The 26,733-nt window shown below is 36.2% G+C and overlaps 1 protein-coding gene across 1 annotated transcript in view; it reads right to left on the reverse strand.

Annotated features, from left to right (window-relative positions):
* USH2A (usherin) overlaps positions 1–26,733 on the reverse strand; it is a 390,454-nt gene that overhangs the window by 194,227 nt on the left and 169,494 nt on the right. The window contains 2 exon segments of the mRNA XM_027788579.2: positions 20,507–20,668; positions 23,015–23,128. Of these exon segments, the coding sequence (XP_027644380.2) occupies positions 20,507–20,668; positions 23,015–23,128 (276 nt within the window).

A 26,733-nucleotide genomic window follows, 5' to 3' on the forward strand; every position in this document is an offset into this window, starting at 1 on the left:
AAATGACTGTTAAACAGGTCTTTTTACGATGAAGCTATCTTGAGTTTCAATTACCACAAAAAAAGGGGAATAAAATGTAGCAACTTTGCTGAATAAGTACTCTAAAAGATCTTTAGCATCATATATTCTTCCCTATACTAATAAAGGAATGTTTATCAGAAACATTACAGGAGAGTAATGCAGATATAATTTTCTAATCTTTTCCATTTTTTTATTAAAATACAAATCACAGATTTTAATGAGCAAATCCTTTAAGAAGGAATTTACAATTGAGGTTTTGGCAACAATATAAGGTATACAAGTAAAATGCATATGTTATAGATACACATTTTTAGTATGCCAGAAAAGTTCTGCGTTTTTCCAAGAGGTAACAAATACTAGTGTTTTCAGAGCCAAATAGTATCAAACTATCATTTTGTACAAATCCATATGTAAGCACCAATTCAAAATTGCAACTGACAAAGGCATCATTAAAGCAGAAATGTTGTAGACCCAACTTCTTTCTCATTGGTTTTCCCCTCATATAATGCCTCCAGTCCCTGCTGGAAGAGAATTCCTTTTGATTTACTTTACTCTGTATGAGGGGAGAACAATCTCGTGCATTTTTATTGAAAACACACTATCACTCAGTGGTATTGTTCTATGGAGAACACGGCAAACTGTGAGTTAAAAGAAAATGCCATAACCAAAAAAAAAAAAAAAAAAAAAAAAATCAAGTGAATGCCTGTAACACAGTGACATGTTTAATCAACATAATGGGGCTGATTCTACCAGGGTTAAGCAGTGCTTATGTGGGTGAGAGGGGGAACGCACACTCTAGAGCAGGTGCTCAAGCTGGCTCAGCAACCAGAGAAAGTAAACTCCACATACTGCACCAACCGCATTGCCCTCATTAGTGTACACCTTCCTGGATCCCTTGTTCCTTGCAGCTGCCATTAGAGAAGCCACAAAAAGTACAGATGGAGATGGAGGTCTGTGAGACAAGTATCAGATACTCTGTGTTCTGGTGGGCAAACAAGTGACCAGAAGGTTTTTTCTTTTAGCAATCCTAAAATGAACAGATGACAGCAATCCATGGCACCTATTTAATTCATGTCCCTGTAAACAGTGAATACATATTCTTCTAAGTTGAAACCGCATTGTGGCACTTCACTTAGCAGAGTGAATATAACACAAGGGAAGGGAGAAGAAAAAAAGAAAAAGTGGATTTCTCCTTTTCCATTTGTTTAACATGAATCACTGTTTTCCTTGTATACAGATATGGGATCAGGTTGGGGAGGAGTATTTTTCTCTCCTTTAAGGAAATTTCCTCATCAAGGAACTGCTTTTTCTAAAAAGGTAGCTTGTACTGAAACCATGATTTGATGCACACTGTAGCTGTTGAGACTATTTGCATGCATAAGAGTTTCTGGAAATATACAGTTAAATTTGAAGAGGAAGGAACTTTGTCAAGGATTAATAAAAATGAAGGTGGAAAAAATGTTTTATTTCCCTCCCTGAAAAAAAAAAAAACAAACACAAGTGACTGTAAGTTACTATGTGTGCCTGGAATGGAAAAAGCAAAAAAGACAAGACAGGGAGACAAGCAAAGTTTAAAAGAATAGGAATAACAAGGAATAGAAACAGAGAACATACGAACAACAAGATCCTTTAGAATCAACTGATAATCATATTGAGAGGGGAGGGAAGAAGGCAAGAGGTCAAAAAAAGGAGTAGAAAGATAAAATAAAGAAAAAAAGCAATGTGTCACCAGGATCAAAGGAAATCTTATTCCTCCTCTTGATTCAATAATGCCAATGTATTTTGACTAATAAATGCCAAATAGAAAGTTTCTATGGAATCTGAAAGGTTTAGGTGGGATAAAGGCTAAAAAGAAAAATTACGTTAGTGGGAGCAGGAGAAGAAAACTCAGAAATTAGAGACTTAGGAATGGCACTCAATGCATGAGCTTTGCAGTCAATGCAAATCTCTCCATAGATTTCATTAAGGTTTGGATGAGCCCATAAATATAAAGTAGGTAGTATTTCTAAAAGGTTAGAGCCAGAAACTAACAAACAGAACAATAAAAATCCTATTACATCATAATTGATGCAGTTATTTGCCACAATCTGATTTGGCAAATATTTTTCCTATTTAAAGTTCAAAGTGTTTCCTAATGGATCAATGGATTCAAGCAACTACAGAGACAAACATGATTCTGAATGAGGAGGGAGGAGGTTCTTAAAACCACAAAGCCACTGTTTGTCAAGGTCCTCTAGCAACAATGCCTTGTTTTCCATTTGCTTGATTGCATGATTTGCATAAGATCAAATGTAGGCAATTGTGGACATGAAAAACAGATCACTCTCAAATACATTAGAAATGGATCCACAAGCATTATCCAGAAATGTGTTACAAGAAAATGCACCCCAGTGCATGGAAAACTCAGTGATTAATGTCAAACAAACTATAATTTACAATACAAGGCATGAATTATATGTTATTTTACAATTGATTTCATGCCGTTGCTGGAAGAATTTCATTGATCTCAATTTACAAAATGAACCCAATAAGCAATTATTTTCTTTTTAACACAGCAAAAACTGAAATATTTTTCTTACACATATACTTGATCAGGTTATACTCCTGTGTGTTCCACAATTCCAATCACATGCATTACTTTAAAATAGTAAACAATGCTTGTTATTACAATTTTCCAGTAACTACTCCCTTAAATCACTTCTTACCAAAACAAAGCTAAACTTAAAAATTATAGAGGTTTACTGAGTAAAACCTAAATTCAGGATTTGGCCTTGTACTCATTTCTGGACTCAGAAGGGCAAAAAGCACCAAAAGGCAAAGAAAAAAGATATTATCTTGGGGGTACAGGATTCCCTTAAATCATCCTATTAAGGTAGCAAATAGCCAGGAAAAATAATTATGCATTTTTTGCATAAAAAAAAAGAAAAAGAAGAAGAAAACTAAAATAAACCCCCACATATCTTTTTTAAAGTCATTACTTGCCCCCCCCCCCCCCAAAAAAAAAAAGGGGGGGAGGGGGAGGGCCAGGAGTGAAGGGATGAATCTGCCTTTTCATCTCTTTGATCTCAGAGGCAATACAAACAAACTAAATTCTTTTTAAACTCATATGTCTGCAAGAGAATTGCTAACAATAGTGACTATTATTAAAATCGACATTTGCATACCAATATGTTTATTATAAATGTGGTATATGTGAAACTTCCCACACTAACCAAGGCAACTATCTTAAATATCATGGTAAATCTAACTACAGTGGTTGGTATATATCCAGTTTCTAATAACCACTAGCATAAGTCCTGATAGCACAATCAATGCATGAGAAAGAAAGAATAAAGAATGACCCTGTTTGCATGGTCAATAAGAACATTCACTTTGCTTTGATCAAATTTAATGGGTAGTCATTGAAAGATAATATGCAACACTACAGTGCTACTTTTAGCATGGAATTTGAGAGATGTTACCAAGCTAGAAAGAAAAACATAGTTAGTAGAGTTAAAAAAACAAACAAACAAAAAAAACCCCACCAACAACGCTGAAATTAGAGATTTAAGAACTTGACTCAAAACACGAGTTTTACTATCAAGATGTCAGAGTACGTCACAGTTCAAAAATAACATGGTAGTAATGTCTACAATGTTTTAACTTTTCTGTAACATGCAGCATTCTATATTCAGGTTTCCAGCAGGAGAGTCACATACCCTCCTTCCCTCCGCTCTTCCACCCTATTTCCACTCTCCCTGGTTTCAGGCAGCTATTGCAAGGGACAGAAATGGCAAAGTCCTGTCTTAGTGAGCACTCAGTTGAAGCGTGACTTGTGTAAGGAGCCCCACATAGTCTCTCTCAAGAAAATAATTGAGACGATAGCTATGCTATTGCTATAGTCAAAGGAAAATAATACAGCAGCACTGTAGCAAGGGATTGTTAGCAGCACAACAAAGAAAACCTGCTGAGAGAGTATGAAGATGAAAAACTTCCAAAGAATTCCAATCACCAGTTTGTTTAGTTTGTTTACGTAGGTAGACTGTATGACTGCTTCAGCTCATTACTCACATCCTTATTCTGTTCTCTCATCTTCTTTCTCATAGTTTGTTAAATAAACTCACAGTAATTTAATATTTAATTAGAAGGTAAACTCTTTGGGACCATAAATCTGCATCACTAAATACAAAAATATCTCCATCTGATCTTTATGCACTATCCCCCCCCCAAAAAAAAAAAATCATAAAGTGCCAAGATTGTATTATCAAGCTTGCTCCATCAGACTTCATTAGCAGTTCTATCCCTTCCACCATTTTCTGAAAGCAAGCAACAACTCATACATAACTTTTAGAACAGTATATCCCGCTTTCTGTATTTATAAAGCACCAGTCACTTAATTATATTGACTCTCAAAGAACCATCACTAACATACAACCTTCCTCCTGGGAAGGTATAATACTAATGCTGCATCTTTTTCACAGATCTGTGAACCCCATGCCATACTCATCACTACTTTGAAAATCTTTCAGAAAAAACAGGGTGTCACAATTGACACCACTTGCCTACTTCAGGCAACTTGGTCAGGTCCAAGAAAACAGCATGCTCACACAATAGCTAACTGTACAGACTAGCAATGAATGGCCTTTCACATGTGGCACTGGCCCATTAATTGAAAAAAACCCAACAGCTGTCTTCGAAGTTAACATCAAATTCTGCTGGATATTAATTAAGAATGTTCCAGAGTGAGAATTGAAAGAATTTTTTGAAGCCACTAAAAACAAGGGCAAGAAATAAAGAGACACAAATAAACTCATGGTCACAAATAATTATTTTCAGGAAGCACCGTAAGCTGCTGTTCTGCTTTCTAGCCAGCAAAGACTGACGCAATGGCATGTGGACAAACCAACTTTGCTTCTAGCTGGCCAACAAATGCTGATGTGTTTTAGAAGCTATTTGCTCAGCAGTAAATATCCCTTGTTTTCCAAATTACTCATAAAAGAGTAAATCCGCATTTCCATTTAAGATTTATACACTTCAGAAGAGTTCAGAAAAGTATATACAATTTCCAGGCCCCATCTGAGGAATTCAAGAGCATTGCACAAAACCATGTATCATATGGGAACAACGAAACCATGAGAGTCATGGGTTAGACTCTGTGTAAAAGTTCTATTCTAGAAGAAATACTCTTCAGCGCAAATGTGAAACCAAAGGATCTTTAATCATTTCAGCTTGCAATTGTTTCAAACACCTAATAAAGATATTACATGAATATACTTCATATATATAGAATATTAATATAGAACTACAGTTCCACTTCTGGAAAAGTGGTAGCTCCAAAGTACTTTAGTGCTTTTAAATATATTTGTGTTTTAATAGCAGAGATTGTAAGGTCTATTTGTTTTCACATTTAGTAACAGTGCTCTTCAGTAACAGTTATGCTCTTACAATCTTTAACTGTTGCCCAGAAAACCTTTCTGCTATTAATCAGCCCAAACTCTTGTACTTATCTGAGCACAAATTCATCCCTCAAATGTTTCATCCTGATCATTTCACAAGCCCACATTAGCATCCATTCCTGATTATTGTTTCCTTTTTCCTTTTTTTTTTTTAATTTCCCTAGAGCAAAGTACACATCTTTTTAATTAAACATGCATATTATTCCTTTCCCATGGCAAAAGTTGGAATACAACGATTCCAGTCTTTTATTTTAAAGCCATGTCCCTGTTTTTTTGAAAGGCTTCTCTTGCTGTCAAAACAACACATAACCAGCCAGTGCAAACACTGAGCATCAAATGAACCTAATGAGCTTCCAAGTTACATCTTTGTTTAGTAGAATTAAAACCATGCATTGTCTTCCTAGTTTACCTCGTTACAACAGCTGGACAAATAAGGTGAGTTTGAAAGCCGGAGGGGGAGAAAGCAGAAAGGGGACAGAGCATGTTAATTTTTACCAGACGAAGAGAATTATGGTCATACCAATATCACTATCATAGTTTTATTTCTCTCTTTGTAATTTCTTTGCACATCATGTGGCATAATGTAGCCCCATTTTAAGATTTAAATGAAAATTTCCATTCATGAATGCTTCCAATCCAGTCACTGTATTGCTATCAGCTTAAATAGAGGGGATTTGTTAGTATACATCAATAAGAACCATGATCTCTCAATCAACTTCACGTCCAAAAGAGTGAAAAAGGAAAAAAAATGTTTTGAACATTTTTCTTGTGTATTACTTCAGCTTTATGTTCACAACTGGGAAATATATTTGTGCTAGGCATCTTTGTTGTGAATTTGAATCTCACATACCTGCTGCTACAAAACTGGAACTACTCTGGATTGACATTCGTGTGACCAAGAATCCCTCGGCTCACTAACAGAAGTACATCCGGCATTCCCAAGTAATTCTGATTTTACTGCAGTGGAAGAAACAGAATTCAGAACCACCTTACATTTGGTGCTGAGTTAATTGTATCAGGTCAAGAGAAGTGCCTGACTGTCACTTTTACAACCTACTGAAGAGCACATATGAATGTGCCACTGTGGTAAGAGAAGCCAGTAAGATATTAAGTTATACAAGAACACGTGGTAAGTAATACAGCAACTATTACTATCCATTTTAAATAAATCAATAGTGCAGTCTCAACTGGAATAGCATATATTACAGAGTGCAGAAATAGTGTCTGTCTGGAAAATGGCAGTGAGAAAGCACAGGCTTATGTACACTCTCTTAGGAAGAGAGGCTGAAAAAACAACCTGAGAAAAGGAAACAAAGATGACACATCATACATGTATATAAGATATTAAGTGCTACACAGAAAAGCAATTAGGACCCTGTGTTTCCATGAAGTCCCTTTCAATAATACAGGGGGGAAAAGGACATCCAAAAAAGTTGAATTTTCAGAGAAACTCATCCCACCCAAAATCATGGAACATCTACCACTAACAAGAAGATTCAAGTTTATATTTATAAATCAGATTTTGGGGGACAGATATTAAATACCAACATCATGTTTTTCAAATTATTTTTATAAGCATCACTGCAATTTGCAAATCTGTAAGACTCCTGCAAGATTTCTATACTTTATCTGAGACTACTTAGAACTCTTCAGCACTGTATCTTATTCTATTTGTCAAGCTTTCCTTCCTAAGCAAAGAAAAAGAGGGATGAGAGGAAAGAAATTAATTTCCAAAGGAAATATTTTCTTTGTCAAAAAGTAAACAATTTTACTAGAAGATCTTTACTTCTTAAAATTGATTATGCATACTAAATTGCAAAATACCATTCTAACCCCAAAACAATTGTTTTAATCAACAAAATAGTCAACAAAAATTCATCACGCAAGCAAAAACTTGAGACAGCACGCTCAGACCAGAAATTGGAATCTAAGCAAGAAAATTTTGACACTGGCTGTTTCAACTGCTATAAAATAGAGGTTACAGGTTAGTGATTTATAGGTTATGAGCTATATTTAGTAATATATACATTTTACATCCATTATGGGTAACTCGTTCCACCGTTTTGTATAGTACCAGGCATGCAAGATGATTAGAGAACAGCTCTCACTATTCAGGCAAGGCATCATGTGATTTAAGAGTTTCTGTAGAAGAGATACTATCACCTTCTCAGAACTGGAACAGCTCTGTGTATCTGAATTATAGTCAGAGAATAAAGGGTTTTGCTAAAACATTACTGTAGTGCTGGAACAAGGATAGTGGGAGGACTCAGCTTCTGAGCATTGTTCCTAAACAGGACAATTTACAGCAAGTTAAATCTGTTGCAAGACTACAAAAGCTGAGCTAGTTTTCAGCTAGCCATGGAATTAGCAGCATAGTAAAATACGCTGTACTTCTACCTCTTCTCCTCTGCCCTTACTGGAACAATCAGCCCCAGCTGTTGGGTCATTAATACAGTCAACATGTGGTTAAGGAAAATTATTTTGATTTCTTTTTCCCCTTTTTCCAAAGAAAAGTTTACTTGCTTTACATTTATTTTCAAAACATATACTCACACACAAAAAAACCAAAACAAAACAAAGCAAAAAAAAAAACCCAAAACCAACCAACCCAAACAACACCAAAACTCTGAAAAGCCCAAAGTTTTTTTCAACTTGACATGTTGCACTACTCAGTTATGTCATGTAGTGTCAGTAATGTCATCAGATAACATAACTGCCAAATCTGATGTGATGCATTAAACTGGGATTACCAGAATAAATCATGTTTGTGGGTACACAGATCACAGGTGGTGCAGTCAGCTGCTCTGTATTATGGCGTATCTATAGGATGTGCAGATTAGGATATAATGTTCGGAGGCTTGCTCTCATTTGTGAAGTGCTTTGCAACCATAACTCAATAGTAAGGAGCCACCAAACAGTTATAATGGCATAAACCATCATCAGGGAAAAATACAAATCGATCAGTGCCAGCGATATAAAAGAAAGAGCATGCATCTGTCCCCAGTCTCATAAATTCAGTGGTTGTTGCAGGCTTTTTCTCTATCCCACATGTACTTTATTAATAACAGTAACTATCATAAATAATAATAATGCAGAGTAGTTTATTTCAAGATGAATTCTTTTCTTATTATGTGTTGATCCTCTCACTTATTTCTTACATCCTGTCTATATTCCTCCTGTAAGAAGAGGGGGAGAGCTAGTTTAATTTATTGTTGGAAGTTTATGCCCTTTAATTGGCAACAGTGCGCTATGCCAAGAAAGTTGTCTGTATAGGCTCCCTGAAATATCTGCATACCTTAGCTGGCATGTTAAGCTTCTACAAAGGAGGCATAGAATTTACATTCTACTGCATGTTATAAATAAGTAATAAGAACAGATTGGAATTATGCATTTACGCCTACCAGTGTGAGTGAGATGAGTAATTCACAAGTGGCAAACCCTTAAGAGGCTTTCGTATTTCACCTCAACCCTCTCCCCCCTCCAATCTCGTGTATGTAGAACATAGTATATTTTTCTGTCCCGCTGCTCCACAATTCTTTTTCTTTCCAGCTAGACTTTTTAGATTTTATAATTGCTACTTTCTCTTTCTTGCAGAAAAGCAACAGACACTATATGTCAGTAGTCATTGTTGGGAATGTAACTACTTTATTTTACACTATTGGTGTCATCTTCCTGAATTTTCTTGCAACACTCAGGGACACAACTGTAAGAGGCATGTTTTAAACAGTGGTGCTTTCAGAAGGTGCCAGAGTAAACCGCAGTCCTCTACCTAACTTACGAAGAGAACACAGAACTCACAACTAAAATTTCCTTATGCTTCATAGGTAACCTGATGTACTGCTGCTCCAGTTAGAAATCCTCGAGGAGCAGACTAATCCGTATGCCCATTCATGCCCTCAGCATCTCTGCTGAAGCCTGTGAATACCTGTCATGACCACAACTGAAATGATAGCACGCAAAGGCCACAGATCTTGCAGAACCTGTGGCTTTCCCCCGCAGAGGTTCCACCTCTAAGAAGCACTCTGTTACCTGGTGGTAAGGTGTAGGAGCAAGGAATTATTTTAGTCTAGTTGCTTCAATATTTTTTGGTTCTCTGGCTGGAGCACTACAGCGTTGATTCATGTACCTCCTGAAGAAGCATCACTATGGACAGGCTTTTTAGTGGAAGAAGTCATCATGTACTTTCTCTCGATTGTTTTAAACTTAGTTTAGTTCCCTGGATTTTCCTGTCCTGTCTGCAAATATTTTAAATTATGTTCTAGTTCTAACTACAATCTGTTTATTCTGCCTCAGTCTCTGCCATGCAACTTCTTTTCATAGTTAAGCTAAGAATTGTATCTCTCTTTTTCTGGTAATATTTATTTTTCATTTTTTTAATTTCTTCAGCATACCTCACTGAGTTTTCCTTGACTAGCTTTCTATGTACTTTATCTCTGCCTGTAAACTTAGGAGCAAGACTTCAATTATGCGTGTATTTTAATTCCCAGTACAATATAAAAGCTTAAAAATTGTGATGTGACACTGCAACAATGGTATTAAATCTCAAGAGCCATCTCTAAAAATTCCAAACACATTAGTTGAAATGAAAATAACACTTTTACCCTTTTAAGACTATCAAAAAGTACCATAGTTATTTCGATATGGCTAGCATGCCAGCTCATGAGAGCATGTGACCTTGTCAATTTGATTAAATTATTGTTCCTTGATCAGAAATGACTAAGAAAACTAAGTGATCATAAATAGCTCCAAAGTTGAAGTCAGTATGAAATTCAGATTTCAAAAGGAAGCTATTTACATACTGTACCAACATGGGTTAATTTCCACTACTGATAATTGCCTTCATTTTCTACATTTCCCCTAGAATAGACGGTGGAAATTTTCACCACTTATGCATCCTTTGTATGAACAGTGATCCTGGAAAGGTAAGCAATGAGGATCCCAGAAGCTTTTAATAAGACAGATTCTGACTTAGGGAGTACAGTTCAGCTCTAGCGCCTCCAACATAAGGAGGACATAGATCTGTTGGAACAGGTCCAGAGGAGGCCACAAAGATGCTCAGAGGCCTGGAGGCTGGAGCACCTCTCCTATGAAGACAGGCTGGGAGGGCTGGGGTTGTTCAGCCTGGAAAAAAGGCGGCTTCAGGGAGCCTTTATAGCAGCCTTTCAATACTTACAGGTACGTTATAAGAAAGATGGGTACAGACTTTTATTTACAGTAGGGTCTGTAGTGACTGGACAAGGGGGAATGATTTTAAACTAAAAGAGGGTAGATTTCGATTAGGTATTGGGAAGAAACTCTTCACTGTGAGGGTGGCAAGGCGCTGGAGCACATTGCCCAGAGAAGCTGTGGATGGCCCATCCCTGGGAGCATTCAAGACCAGGCTGGATGGGGCTCTGAGCAAGCTGGTCTAGTGGAAGGTGTCCCTGCCCGTGGCAGCAGGGTTGGATTCTATGATTCTCTAATTGCCTTCAAATAGCCTTTTCCACTGACTGCCAGGGAGGATGCAAAGCTATTCACCCACTGTGCTAACAAGAAAGCTTTCAACTGTGGGCAGAACTCTTTTAGCTGCCTCTACTACCTATTCAGCACTGATTCCAACTCTAATTTATACCAACTAGAAAAAATTTAAAAGATAAATATCAGAAGTCTCTTCCAGTATATTTGTATAAAATTTTACATATTTATGCATGTCTGTTGATAGAAACCACATATGCTCAGAGAAAGAACACAGAAACTTACTGATTGACTTGATTAAATCACAAATTAGAATCAGAAATTGCTAATGATATATTTCTAGATACAGCAAATGGGCAGTATATTACCACCAGTGTAAAAAAATCACTCTTTCCTACCTGATCACTTATCTTCTTACATGTGCAGACATAAATGGTGCAGCACCACTCCTCACCAAAATGACTGAATGGCATCATTCTTAAATTAGAAATCCAGATGCTTATTTACATGTAGCCATAAACATATCCAGACATGCAGAAAAAGAAATCAAGCTATGCATACTGTAAATGTGCCTCTATTATAAAGGAACATGGTATATCCAAAACAGTCATCACAGAAACAATAACTATGTTAATCATCCATCTTCCCATCTGTTTTAAGACCATGAGTCTAAGTCTTACTTAAAGCATACTATTCTGATGTTGTTCTTATATGTTTAGTTTAATGTTCACATAAATATTTTTTCCCATGCACTAGTTAATTTCCTGGTAACACACCACTTTAATGTGTCACTGTATAGAATAAAAACCGGGGGTGGGAGTGGGGGGGTGGATGATGGGGGACACCAGCAGCTTTCAAAGTCCAACTAAAATTTACGTTAAATACTTCAATCAGAAATTGATTGTTATAAAAATAAAATATTTCATGGAAGACTACTGGGAAGCATGATGAAGTTCAGTACCTACTAAAAGGCTATTAAGCTTTGTATAAACGGTTTAGGCAATCACTGTAGGAACCTAGGTTAGATATCTGGCAGCGATTCAACAGGAATGGAAGTATCCTAAAATGTCTTTCATGCTTTTTGTGACATGATTTACGCCTTGCACATGTTTTCAAATAACTTAAGAGGATAGGGAAACAGATATTGAAGATACAGGAATCCTCCTCCAATCACAAAACCAAAAAATATTTAAAATTAAACTTATATCCAACTATTTTAGGACCTTGTAACACTCAGGCTTGTATCGTTCACAAGACAAGGCTTGTGAAAGATGAAAAATACTCAGGAAGGTCTGGACTTATCGTAACAGACATTAATTGGTGAAGCATTTTAGAAACGCAGGTTGAAAGGGAGCTGCTCAGATTTATGGAAATAACAAGTCTGAAACATATGCAAACATCAGAGATGCCCCTTTTCCTAATTTTTCCTCATTATAACTTTCTAGTTTTTCAACAAATAAAATTCTGAAAATACTCTAAGTAATGGCTAATGACAACATCCTCATGGCCATGCATTTACTAAAGCCAAGGAAAAGGTTCCCTCTGGTTGGGAACCCTCCAGAAGTATTACTGTGGTGTTACCTGCCTGTACACTGTCATCATTTATTAATATTCTACTAGTGTTAAAGGAAGGTTGGGGCATATCAGGTATGGAGAGAAAGGTCTGTGTCGAGTGCAAGCCAAACAGGACCACATGTACTGCTCAGTCAAAATAATTATCACAGCTGATAAACCAATGCAATTTGTAATAGCAGCATGGAAGAAAATACCTATCTTAAATTAAATATACATCAAGTGTTTGGCAGTTCAGGAGACCAAATGGTCCTAAATGAGTATGGAGAAATACGATCCTGTTTTCCAGGGCATAAGGAAAACCTCAGAGAGAAGACTTCATTGTGCAGCTTGCAACATCATGAAAGCGGCTCCACTCTTTCCAAGCCTATTAAATTAGAACTAAGTGCGATATATCCTTATGAATGGATATCAAGAGATTCAGACAGAAGGAATAGGTTTGGCCTAAGTCCATCTGTGCAAGAAGTGTCATATTTTTATTTACATGAATCCAGCATTATCTGAAACTAAGCATAAATCATTTACCAAGCATTTCAAAATGATCCTGGCAAGAAAAAAAAAAAAAATCTCAGGATAGTGGAGAAGCTTTTCTTTATCTATAAACATATGATTTCTAAGTTGAATATAAAACCTTGCACAGTTTCTGGTGTTTTCTGAAGCACTTAAAAGTGTGACTGAATGAAATCTTGTCTTACACTATAAGCGCATGCATCTGTTTTATCAGCAAAATTAAAACCTTCACCTTACTATCTTCAGGCAAACAACAATTACCAGATATAAGGCTGAAAATAAAATCCCACAAAAAGAATTTCAGGCTGTGAGCACAACGTGGCCAAGAAACCATAGTCTAGTTCTTATAAAACCAAGGAGACCTCTCAAAGTTTAACAGCAAACAGTGGTCACAATGTGACAACTGCTGACAAAGAGAAACTACACCACTTGATAGGGCCCTATATGAAGTTCACTGAGAAAAGACAAAATGTAGATAAACAGATTATGCCCCTCAAAAATCCCAGAGGAAGGTAGACAAGATGCACAAGACTGGGCCAGTTTGCCCAAGAAAGGTCCATGCATGCAACATTACAACAAACTGATCTCCGAAAGTGGCAAAATAAGGATTTGCTGCTATCTAACTGCTGTGGGGATGTCCTAGAGAAGACCTGCAAATCCAAACAACGGTGCAAAGCACGACCAAGACAACAGTGTGTGGACAGTAAGCTCTGCTGCTTAAAAAAAAAAAAAAAAAAAGATAGCGAGAGAAAAAAAGAAAAAAAAAGATTGAAGGCGGCTGTATTTGAATTTTACAAATTGATCTCAGTGAACACTTCATTTAATTTGTCCTCCCCAACACACACTATCTTTTGAAGATATCTCAGCATCTTTAAGTCTGCTGACCAATCTAGATATCTGTGAAGGAGAAAATAAAAGACTGGAAGCCTATATACGTCTAATTCTGACAACTAATTTTGAAGTAAGAACAAAGGGCAAAATAATCTGAGACTTTTACATTTTTTGGTGGTTTTAATTCTTGTCATGGAATTTAGACAAGCCTGGAAATGAGTGTTTTTCTTCTCTTTGTTTAAAAAAAAAAAGAGCCCAGAGCCAAAATATTTCCTATGCTGCCAGAAGGGATAGAAGGAAAAAAGGACTCTCCTTCATTCCGCAGCTATTAGCTCCAGAGAAGCTATTTTCTCTGGTTTGCTTTGGTACATGCAGAAGATTGGGAGGTACCAATCACTCTCATTTTATAATTTGTGTTGCATTTTAATTTTTAGAAAGCAGTATTCAAGCAACCTGAGAGCTCAGCAATTCCAGCAGGGTTAGCGTGAGCTCTCTCTTGGCTTGCTGTGTTACCCAAATCTGATCAAAGGACAAGGACTCCAGAAGCTTGTCCAGCTGTGGTTTTATAATGACACCATTAGGTTTTGCTCTATAATCAAGGTCCCTAAAAGTCTGTGTAGCTTCAGGCTTAATATCTGCGACAAGGTTAACCGAAATCTGCAGCAAGGATAACTACTTTAGCAGATTGTATCAGCAGGAAATATTTAAACACTATTTAAAAGGATTTTAAATAAGCAGATTTTATTTAACACTGCACTAATGCACTGCAATAGAAAATGATACAACAGAGCTGCTACAAATAAACATAATGCTTTTACCCCTACCCCACCCCCCCCACCCCCTTCTAAATTCCCCAGATCTGTATTATTAAGCCCAATGAGTGTACGAGATCTTTCTGTCTGAAGCTGAAATACAGGAACGCCAGACTCAGACAGCCCATTTGCCCTTTGGTTTTGTGCCTGCTGAATCTGCATTCTGGGTCTGTGGAATTAATTACGATAGTACCGGTCACTGGCAATGTCAGTGTTGCCAATTCAGGTGTATCAAATGTGCTTTCTTCTATGCCTACAACTTTTAGAGGAAGGCAGCTTCTCCTGTAAGACTGGTGTACCCTGCCCTCTAGTGCTAGGTGCACCAATATATGTTCACTTAAATGCATACTCGGGCCAGAATAACGTCTGAAACAGCACGAGTTCTTTATATGCCATACTGGAAAACTGTTTTTTCCTGTATGCCGTATCAGCTGGATATGCTACTAAACCAATCATAAGGGGTGAGTCTGGAACTGTAGCATGGTATTGCAAGACCCTAAAATAAGAAAGAAACACCAGGCATATCTCATTGGGTCACACGCAAGACATTTCAGGTAACCAATTCTAACTGTGAAGAGGTGAAGTCTAACTTTTCATTGCTCACAATGGTGTTAAATAAGTCTCTGCTTCACCAAAAAAAAAAAAAAAAAGAGAAATTGTGACATACAGACTTAGAATATACGTAAATCTAGCACTAACATTTTATCGGATAGCTAACTGCTCTTTTCAAAACACTCTAGTGAAAGAACAGGTTGGGTTCATTTGGTATTTAATTGTATTTCACTGCAACCTGGAAGATGGGAATAAACTCATACCAGAGCACTACAGAATTTAGAATTTTTCTGTTGTTTGTCCTCTAAGGCAAAAGCTGCCTGTCATCTTTGAGCAGGACTTAAAACAAAGGAATGCAAATCCTTAGGGTTGGAAATTGGTGTTGTTAAACATGGCTATAGCTAAAAATTGTATGAAAAATAACCACAAGAACTGTGTCTTACATCTAACGTAAGTATTTTCTTAGTGATTTAGCTTCTTCCAGTGATACATCTTACTGCAATTTTCCTTTACGTAGAGTTCTGTGGATTCTCCTGTTCAAATTGTTTCACTTAGCAATTAGTACAATATTGATATTATGATGGATTTTGCTTTTATTATCATGATCTATCATTTAAAACAAGCAGTAGTAGCCATAGGATAAAAAAAGATAAAAAACTGCCATTTTTTCAGTAAAATGTAATAATAGTGCATGGCTGTGCACTCTGTATGGTAATTACTACTGCTTTAGAGCAACATAAAAAGCCTACAGGTACTAATTTGTGGTTCTCCCATTTTTTGAGTTCAGATATGCTAAACCCTATTTTCACAGATGTCAAACATCTGCCTCTTCCTCACAGAAAAACAAGGCTCCTATTCTGTGCTGGTTTTGTAGGATCAGCCTTTCAACACAGGTCAAATAACAATTTGAATAAACAAAAGCTTAGTTCAAGCTCTTAGACAAAATTGTGAAGACAGCTCTTTCTCACCTTTTCCAAGGCTCTCCCTAATATTTTGTCCAGAAACCTGGTACAAAGCAGTCTGTCACAGGTTTTTTTAACTCTCGGCCATGTAATTTAGGATAACTCTATACTCGTTTAACTCAGTTGAGGATCTGCCCTTGTAAAATAGTTGACAGGATCTCTTTACTGAAAAACTGGGGAAAAAAACCTTCTTTTAGGCTGGCAGAGAAAAATAAGTTTCATACTGCTGAGTGTTAATAAGAATATCTTCCTTTTAAAGATTCATGATGAGAACCATTAAATTCTGCTAGGAAAATTATGTGAATGCAATTTGTTAACATTGTCAAGTATCTAGTGCTGCAGAAAATGCAGACATACATCCTCAATGTCAAGCTCAGTGCAAAGACAGATTTATACTTTTGTTTTCTAAAGATATCTACAAAGTCATTTCCCTTTGTAAACATGTTAGGTAACTAACACCTTTTCTTAATCCATCAAATTCAGCATTTAAGAATACAGGAATATTTTGCTCTAATCTTTTTTCTAAAGTTTCTTCACAGCAATAAGGTTTCCACCAAAACAAGACTTGGCACTTGGGTCACATCAGATCTTTACTGTCTCTGCTTACACTATGCCCTTCTGCATTTATTAGACCACCTTTCTGCTGGTGGTATTGGCACCACCAGCTCAGGCCACTGCAGTCTAATACTTTTCAGTATAAAATCCACCTTGTTTTCTCCATCTAAGGCAGGTGGAAAATTTTTGAGATTAATTTAACAAAAGAGAAGACAAGAATGAATTTGCCTGAATTTAAAAATACAGAAAAATAATTACATTAAGAAATCTCCATGTTTCAAAGTAGCAGCTTCAATTTTGCCTGTGAGTGTTTGAATGGGCAAGAAGCATATTTTCTTCTCCACAGGAAAAGTCAACTCAGATTTTCCTAAAATCAAAAGCCTTTGTAAGAGCAGCACGTATATGTTAAACATTTTGAAGATAAGTGTACAAGCTTCTTCATGTTTCACAGCTGCTAGTCATCTCTACAGAACAGTAAGGTATGAAGATTAGGACAGCAGAACCCTATTGCAATTGTTTTCCTGAGCTGCAGCAGTTGGTCTTGGTTACAGAAGCTTCTGCACTCTCATGTAGAGGAACTAAAAGCATGAATACAGGGGCATGGATACACACAGCCTAAATTCCACCTGGGACCCTGGACTGAATATTTCCTCTTGGCCTGTCCCTAACCACTGGAGACCTTGGGCTTCCACTGGAATTCAGGATGTGAAATAGCACCCAGATTGCATGAAGTAGTAGTACACACAAGGCAAATGCATAAAGGTGGCAAGCAGAAAAATCAGACAGACAGTTAACAAAGGTGTTGTGATACAGGGACTGGCTTCATTGCATTGCTTTATTACTAACAACACAGAAACCGAATTTGTCAATATGGGGAAAATATTTAAAGGCGCTAATGGATGATGGATGCCTAATGGGTCCCCCTTTTCAGCATGGTAAAGTGTACATTTGCCATATGTGCTTTTAAAGGGTATCCTTTTTAATTACAGCTCAACCCCTAGAGGAAACAAACACTTGAATTTCCATGAAAAATCAATGAGTATTTCAAGCCCTCAACAACTGTCAAGATCAGAAACTAAGTTAACAATATATTTGCAATTATGGTGTTGAGAAAACATATCCCTCCAAGTTATGGATTAATTAGTATAGGCCTAAACTGATTCCATTTTCCATGGTCTGAAGTGAAAGTCAGTGAAGTGCTAACTTTTAGACAGAACTGATGCCTTCCCTAAACAGAAAGATCTTTTTTAAAAGCTATTTCATTAGATACAGCACTTCAAAAACCACAGAGAATCTATGACTTTCTGGTACAGACTACTGGTCAGGTAGGAACTCAGTCGTATAGTTACTAAATTAGGAAAATAATTTTAGTGAATAAATGGGAAAGATGTTAGAGACAATGAACTTTGTCTCTTTGTTTAGGGTCAATAATAGCATATTATGTTGAGGCAATAGGTCACCAACATCACTAACATAAACGCTGAAAGGAATAGGATAACGGTATGGGAAACACCAAAAAGATAGGAGAGACACCTATATAACACTAGAAAGTCAAAAGCTGCAACCTTTCACTGTAAAACCACAACCCTTGGTGGGGGTGGGGTGGACCTGGGATTATTTTATACCTTTTCTTACCTCTAGCTTGCAATGAAGAAAATCTTGAGCTCTGAAGGAAGCCAAACCAGATCAAATTAAAGATATATGCAGATCTGAGCCAGTTCTTGAATAAACCTTATACAGAATAACTGGGATTCCTAGTGACCCAAATCCCAGCCTGCTGGCTCACATGGCCTCTTCCCCCTAAGGCACAGTGAGAAACTGGCAGCTAAGTAAAATGGATCCAAAGTAAACAAACTGATCTTCACGCCATGTTCAGAATGGCAGGCAAGAGCAGCTCTTGTGCTGTACTACGTAGGGCAACACAATCTGATTCACTAGCCTTCCCTGTTCTGATGTCTGCCTAAAAATTGAAATCAAAGTTACAAAATGCTCAATAGGACCGAAAATATAACAATTTCCAGGAAAACTATAAATAAATAATTTCTAAATAAAAGCAACAAGAGCTCCTCTAGGGAGCTTATAAACCAGGTGACTTTTCCTTAGACTGGTTTAGCTGAATGTATTATGATATACCGTTCACGATTTAGAGATAGAACACGACAAATCAATTCCTGACCTTTTAGTTTATCTTTTTCTATATTTTCAAAGAACAATTACAAAAGTTACTTGACCACAATTTCTATCAATAAGCATTCATTTTGGCTACGAGTCAGAACACAATCAGACAAGAATCTAAAATCAACCAAACAAAATATATTATGCCGAACATTTCCTCAAATGTTTTACATTGCTTGTCAATTCATAACCAGGTTGCAGATGAACACATTGGTAAAACTACCTGTGATGAGCTTTCAGTGATGATTTTTGCACTTCAAAATTCTTAAGAATAGTGTTATGGTATGGCAATAAGAGATTAATGGAGATCTTGCAAAAAAGATAAATGGCACTACAAGAATACCAGAAAAATAGGGGGATGGGGGAGAAATTAATTGAACCTATACTTTTGATAAATATTTATTTTTTTGCAGAAGAAAAATGCACACTAGTTTGAGCTGTCATTATGCTAACCTATATCCTATTTTTCATATTATTAGTAATACATAATGTGGTAGTTTATATTCAAAAATAAAACCAGAATGTATATACCTCATGTATTTATCCAGAAATACACTAAGGTTACTATGGTTACGAAAAATCCATTACCTTTGAATACAGAATGAAAAAGTTTGACTTAAAGTGTGCACTATTTATTATAGCGATCATCAACAGCCTTCAGGAGGTTCTCTAACTGGATTCATTTTTCAGTGTCAAAACTGACCCACCACACCAGTAGCTTATGGCCTGTGCAAGGCAAAGAAATTTGAACTACATGAATTTTTAAATATGTTTTATACTAACTCAAGATACAGAAATGGCTTTGAATTTTAAGGCCTTACATTGAAAAAAAGTAAGGTCTTGGTACACTTTTTCCCCAAGTTGTCCAGTATAAAATGCCTTATCTTTACTTGTACTTACTACCATATACAAATTCTGATGACTCCAGAATAGTGCTTATGCTGTGCTATGATACTTCTAGCTCAACATTTTGGGGTGGATTTTTTGTTGTTCTTTGAATAATGTCTGAACAAATAACTTGGATACTTCGTTAAACTACAACAATTACGTTAACATAGGAAGTCAGATTACCATGCTTCACTGTACTATTAAATAACATTTAGCTTCCATGTAATAGTTTAAGAGTATTGACATAACTTGATTGTTGACACATTGCATAACTTATCAGGAGAAAACAGATCATTAGTTTATGCTTTAACAAATTAAAATGGGCTATTTAGGAAAGCACCACAGCGCCTCTATAATTAAGAATATTTCAGGAAGACAGTAGGAAAAACTGCCAAACCTGTACGTAATAGCTTGTCTTAAACAGTTTACAGTTTACTTGTTTTAAGAGCTAGATGGTACAAGATCAAAAAGTTATAAAACTTTTCAAAAGCCACAGGTCCTGTGAAAGAGGACAACACAGCCCAAGATTTAGCTATACCACGGTGACATTAATTTCTGATTGTCCCAACAGACAGTTCTGTGAAGGATCCTTTAAAAACAGTATCTATCAGGGTTTAAAGCATACAGCCCATTTTAAAATTATTTTTCTTTTCCTCTGAAATAAGAAGGCATCAGTCATATAATTATTCATAGCAGCTACGATACACCCATCTGTTATGCTACCTAACAGAGAACTCACCTTTTACAATGTATTTAGTTCCATTTCCAAAGTAAATCGGTACTCTGTTCATATACAAAGTATATTGTGTAATAATACCATTTGGTATTTTTGGTGGACTCCAACTTATCAGCAGGAACGTGGGAAAGGATATTGCAGTGGGCAATTGCACATCTTCAGGGGCTGGTGAAAAAAGATGTATAACATTAAATTATATTATATTTCCACAAATAATAAATAATTTCAGTGAGCAGCTTCTACCAAAATGATTTTTGGTAAAGCTGAAGTTTCAGAAGATATTTTATGCTTGCAAAATACCAACATACTGAGAACTCTCCTATTACATGTGAGGTTTCCTAGCCAAACGGAAACTTCTATGAAAGACAAGGATAAACTCTTGGCTTTTTAGGAGAATAATTATACTCATATAACTTTATCTTTCCAGCTTGATAACACTGAATGAGGAGAGAGGTACATGATTTTAATACAGTCCTTTTTTTAATACAAATAGTATTTGTTCTCTTCCTTCATGCTTTTCATCCCTAACTACAAAGTGATCATTCTTTCTAATCACAAATGCAGATGATGTGTTCTTACACACTATCCCTTGTTTCAGACTTTTTGTAATTCAATACACTTAGAAATGTTTGTTTAGCATAGATTTTATGTATATAATATACTGGAAGTTGGCAACAGATAATAATTTAGAAGCCAAGTTCTCTCGCTGTTCCAATGAGTTATATACTAAAAGCACAAGCAATTCCACTGAATATCGCAAGGGGAGCGGAACTCACACCTTGGTCTGGGAGGAATATCTTGTAATTTACAAGCTCTGTGTTAGCAATTTAAAACAATAACTAGCAGTGGCTGGCAATGTGAAAACAATATAAAGTAATGAATGTTTCAATAGGGAAAAAGGGATAGCTGGAGGGTGTGATATGGTGTTTGTCTTTTGTATCGCCAATTTATTGTTACTAAGAGCATGCAACAAGAGTGTCCAAAAATAGAAACTCCACACGTTGATTTTTTGTTCAATTCTTTTGAGGGATAAAACACATGTTCCCCAAGGCTTTATTTGATCTCGGGCGGTGGAATCTATTCTTGCCTAAACCTTCTCAATATGGCAGCACATCTGAAAACAGTGGATGTTTTTCCCAAACACACATAAGAATTCCTCCTTTACTCACTAAGCTGAAACAATAAGACACAAATAATTTAATTTTTAGTTACTATATCACACAAGAAATACACAATAGTCTAATTCATGTTTACATCACAGTTCCATTAACTATTTGGCTGTCAGAGGCTACATCCTTTCACAGATAATGCCACCAGACAAACTCAGCTTATTTAGAACTTCCAAAGATCCGATACTTTGATTTTGATTTGATTAGTGCGGCTGACAGTTGCTAACGTATCCACACCAAAACACTGTTCTAGCAATGTTACACTGCAATCTTCAGGACTGTCCTCATCAGGACAACGCCTTGCATGACTACCTGCTTTGGCAGCAGTTCAACACTCCAGCATTCTTTTAATTGTTATGGCTGTAATTCACATAACTTCATGCTAAAATTTTATTTGTTTTATTGGTACTGTATTACTACCTAGTTTACATGAGAAGATAAAACAAAGAACTGTGGGAGGGAGGGAATTTTGAAAACTACATCATAGAAGATTAACTACTGTCCTATAAATACATGTCAAATCTTATTTTACTGGCGTAAATTTGGAGCAACTGATGATTTTAACTGAATTAATATGTTTGGTGGATGATAGAAGCAGGAGAAGTGGACTTTATGCTTAATTGAGAATGAAGTTAGATGTGTCACAGGTATTTTTGGGGAGCATTTGCTCCAGTAATTGATGTATATTACTTATCAACCTAGTCTCTAAAGTCAGAACTGTAAGATATTTTCTCTTTCTTCCTGCTCTAGTTCTTAATGTAAGCATAGAAAACATGAATTTGGACTCAGAACCTTTAAGTTGGAGCACAACATGTGAAAGTGTTAAGAAAAAAGAGGAAACTGTGATTAATAAATAACTGAATTGGCATTTGGAGGTTTCATCACACTGAAATAATTGTTGCCTATTGCTGTGTTTAGCAGTTAAAAGAAACCATGGAAATCAACCGTTTGATTCTCAATTTCATACTGTGCCATACAATCAATTCTTTTTAGTCAGACTGTCTCTGGATTTACTTCTGAGCCATAGTAAAATGAGGAAGCTTTCATTAATCTTTCAGATGCTTCATATTAATGACAAGGCTCTTGCATGAACAATGTAACAGCAATTAAAAAGCCCATTAATCTGCATTACAGCTATTAAAGATGCATGTCATTAAAGGGTATGGAGTTTGATTCATTTTCGCACCCCCCCAAAAAATGGAGCAATTATGGTCTGGCAATGCACTTTGTCATCAAATTAGGTTGGGGTTTTCCAGCAAATGGCTTTGCAGCATTTAGCTCTTCTCCTGTTTTATTATTCATGACTGAAATGTGGAAGTCAAGACCTTTGAAATTACTTTACCTTCTTGTGGAGTGGAGATGTTCAATGCATGCAAGCTTTCAGTACAGCCAGCCAAAGTGCAAGCAGTTAGGGTTACAGCATAGTTTGTGAAGGGACGCAAGCCTGTCAATATGCCTGCAACAGAAGAAAGCAAGGTGTTGTGCATGTACAGCGTACAGACTGATTACATACATACACACGCAGAAGTAAAAAATTAAGGTTTTCTGTAACAGGCTTCCACTGTTACAGGTGGAAAAGAAAAATTGTTTTACAGTTTAATACCTCTTATGCCATGACTTAAATTTTGCAAAATAAATCAAGATTAAATGGTATTTTATTCCATCCTTAATACTAATGCTGCAGCTAAGTTTCTTTAGTTAGTCTTGAAGTACTATCTGTAAAAGTCATCATGAGGTGTATATTTTAATTTAATAATGATAATAAAGGAGGTTTTTTCTTAATCCCTGCCCCACAAAGTTTTTTCAGTTATTCTTTTTTTCAAGGAATTTTCACTGTCTCGCAGAACAAAAATTTTTTAATGCTTCCTCTCCAATGTTGTTCCTACTCATCCAAAACCTGAAATCTTTTTTGTATGAAACATCCCACTTGTGTTCCATTACTTCAGTAGTAGCATATAGACCACGTATTTGCTATACTACTACAGTAACATAATTCAGGTGACGCAGTACCCAAGGGTTTACAAGAGAAAGAGATTTGTAATCTTATGCTTTTTCAGGTCTTGCTTATGTTAGCAAAGGAAACTTGCTAGATTCCCACATATCGATCAGCTCCTTATAGCAAATGCAAAAAAAAAACACTGCTTACCACTTCAGGAAGTTACAAATATTTTGAACTGCAATATACAGAAGGACTACATGGAAAAAAATGTGGTTTACAGTCATTTTCAGAAACATCAGCAGTGCCCATTTCAAAGTAGGTCTGACAATAAAGTAATACGGAATGAAAATGCAGCAGTATTTAAAAGAAGGCCAATTCATGTCAAGTTTTATTTCAAACCATGTTCTCACCTCAACTCTCACAGCTTTTAGTAAAATTAATGGGGTGTTTCATTAAAAAAAAATACAGCAAACTATGTTATTTCGGAACTGTCTGAGACTGGGATTTTGCAAAGCAGCTTCAAAACCAACAGAAACTCAGAAATGTAATTCTTGTGCAAATATCCCATAGTACAAGACTGAAAACTGCCTCAGAATTACATGTACACAAACAGATAGAAGAAATTAATCTTTATTACTCTTCATTGAGTTACCACATAGAATGCAACATAACTTGGGTTTCATTAAAAAAATGCCTTTTTTCCCCACATAGGCCCTTTATATTCACAAAAATGGCCTGGAGAAGTTAATGCTGAAAGGTAACAGTTACAGCATAAATATATTATTTTCTAAGTGGGTGATCAAAGTCTGTGAAAGTTTATATTGTGTTTACTAATAGGTATGTTCACATGGAAAATATGAGATTAGCTTTCACTGAATTAGTAATACTTGTGTTTTTTTTCTTGTAATTAATCCAAAAACTTCAAAGGTTGGCATTGCAATGATGTTTCAACTTGAATTCTGTGAGGCCCTGTTCTATTCATACACACAAAGAAATATTCAGAAGTAATCACATTTACTTCAGAGTAGTGTTAAACTAAAACCAGTTGATAGAATTCACTGATTTTTTTATGTTTTCATTTTACAGATCCCCAATTAACAGTGGAAAGCTGTACTGGTATCTTACTATCTAACGTAAATGAGACAGGAAAGAAAAAGAATCTTGTGTCAGCCACACCTCAGGGAAATGTGCCTGTAATCTTCCTGTAATGGAAGGCAAATATTTTTAAGAGCATTCAAAAAGCAGAAAATAGGAAATAGTGATTTTCCTATCCCTGTAAAGCAGGATTATTACAATCTACAGTAACTTCTTCAGTACAGAAATTTCATCAGTCAAAAAAACATCTTTTTTGCATGAAACAATACAAAGTACTTATTTCCAGAACTTAGTGGGTTAAACACAGGAAAATATAAAAGTTACTTTTGGATTTACCCTCAGCAAATAAACAGATGCAGAAACCAAATCCTCTGACTCTGACATTTGCAAGTTGTCGGTCAAGAGGAGCACAGTATAGTGTATATGCCATCTCTATTCACTCTGCTGTGCTTTAGGAAGCAATTTAGTTTTATTTGTACGTTTAGCACTTGCAGCATTCTTCTCTTATGAAGCAGTGAATTAATGCTCCTTGCATTTCTTGATGGAAGACATTCTGTGGGGTCATCAATGGCTTCAGGCACTGAGAGCTACAGTAGCACATATCCAGAAAGATGCCCATAGCTGCGGAAGGTTTGGATTGGGCTGTTTGGTTTACTTCTGACAAAGTAAGAAGGTTTTATATAAAGCACCTGCAGTGCAACAGAGTGTACATAGATAGGTTTGTGAAGGGCAGTGAGAATTTGGAAGAAAAACAAAACCAAAAACCCAAACAAATAAACCCTTTTGCAACAGAAGGCTTATGCTGAAAAAAATTATTCAGGAAAGGCAGCTACTTAAAAAATAATTTGTTCATTTCCTAATTAATGTTTTTCCTTCACATGTACTCTTGCACTATTTTCTTTCAACAAAGAAACAGATGTGCTTCACAGGTAGGCAATAGAAAGTGCACAGATTTTATTTACATACTTCAGCAAACTACTTTTTTCTCAGCTGCCAACCTATCTGTTTGGCCAGCATCCACTGTAATCTGTTCTCCTTCATTATGTTAATCTGTGGGCGGAAAGATTTCTGTCATCTTCAAATCGCTTGTACAGCAATGGTAAACACCTTGGCCTGTCTGTAATTGGACAGGTGTCTGCATTGGTGTCACCCGGCTTTTAATTCAATTAAAGAACTGGCTGCTCTGCTCTCATTACCCACTCATTTCCTCTGCACTTTTAGTCAGCCAGTGAAATTTACACTCAGTGCTTGACTATCTCAGAGTACAAAGTCAGCAGTCCCATAGCAAAGATCATCACTGATACACGTGAATTAATTTATAGCACAGCAAAATACATTTTGCAATTAAAAATAGCCTACGATCCAATGGAGTTGGTTGGCAGCTTTAAAAAAACTTTCCCTAACTCCTCAACTGTCACACACTTAGACAGGCATCTCTTGTTTATACCCAATAATTGCTGATCTGATAAAAGTCCATCAGGCTTTCCAAGATGGGATGCTAACAAAGCAAAATTTGGCCACAACCGTACTTGCATATATTCTATTAATGTTAACAGCAGAGAGGTAGATAAATTGTCACTTTGACCAGGAGATAGAATTAGAGGCATCATCAATATTGAAAAAGAGGGTCAGCCTCCCACATTTGGGATATGAGTCCCATTCATTCAGCCTGCCACTACAGAGCAGCTGAATCCATCTAGACTTAAAATTTACATCATAGACTACGTTCCAAGCCTTAAAATCCACATGGGGAATCTGTGACGGTAAATCATTCTAACACACCACTCCTATCTGCCCACTCAAAGAACCTTTGGAAATAAATTAAAGTTCTAACACAGACATTTTGACACAGTGACCCCATGAAACTGAATAATGTCATTTGTTAAATATGAATGTAAAGTTAACAGTCTAAAAGAGTGATCTGGAATCACACCTAGAACATTAAGCCCACTTTATATGCAAAACTAGTATTTAATTTTCTATACTTTTATTTAAATGATCTTTAATTATTTGCAATATTTAAAGTT

This window comes from Falco peregrinus, chromosome 11 (assembly GCF_023634155.1).
Source record: "Falco peregrinus isolate bFalPer1 chromosome 11, bFalPer1.pri, whole genome shotgun sequence".
Lineage (NCBI taxonomy): Eukaryota > Metazoa > Chordata > Aves > Falconiformes > Falconidae > Falco > Falco peregrinus.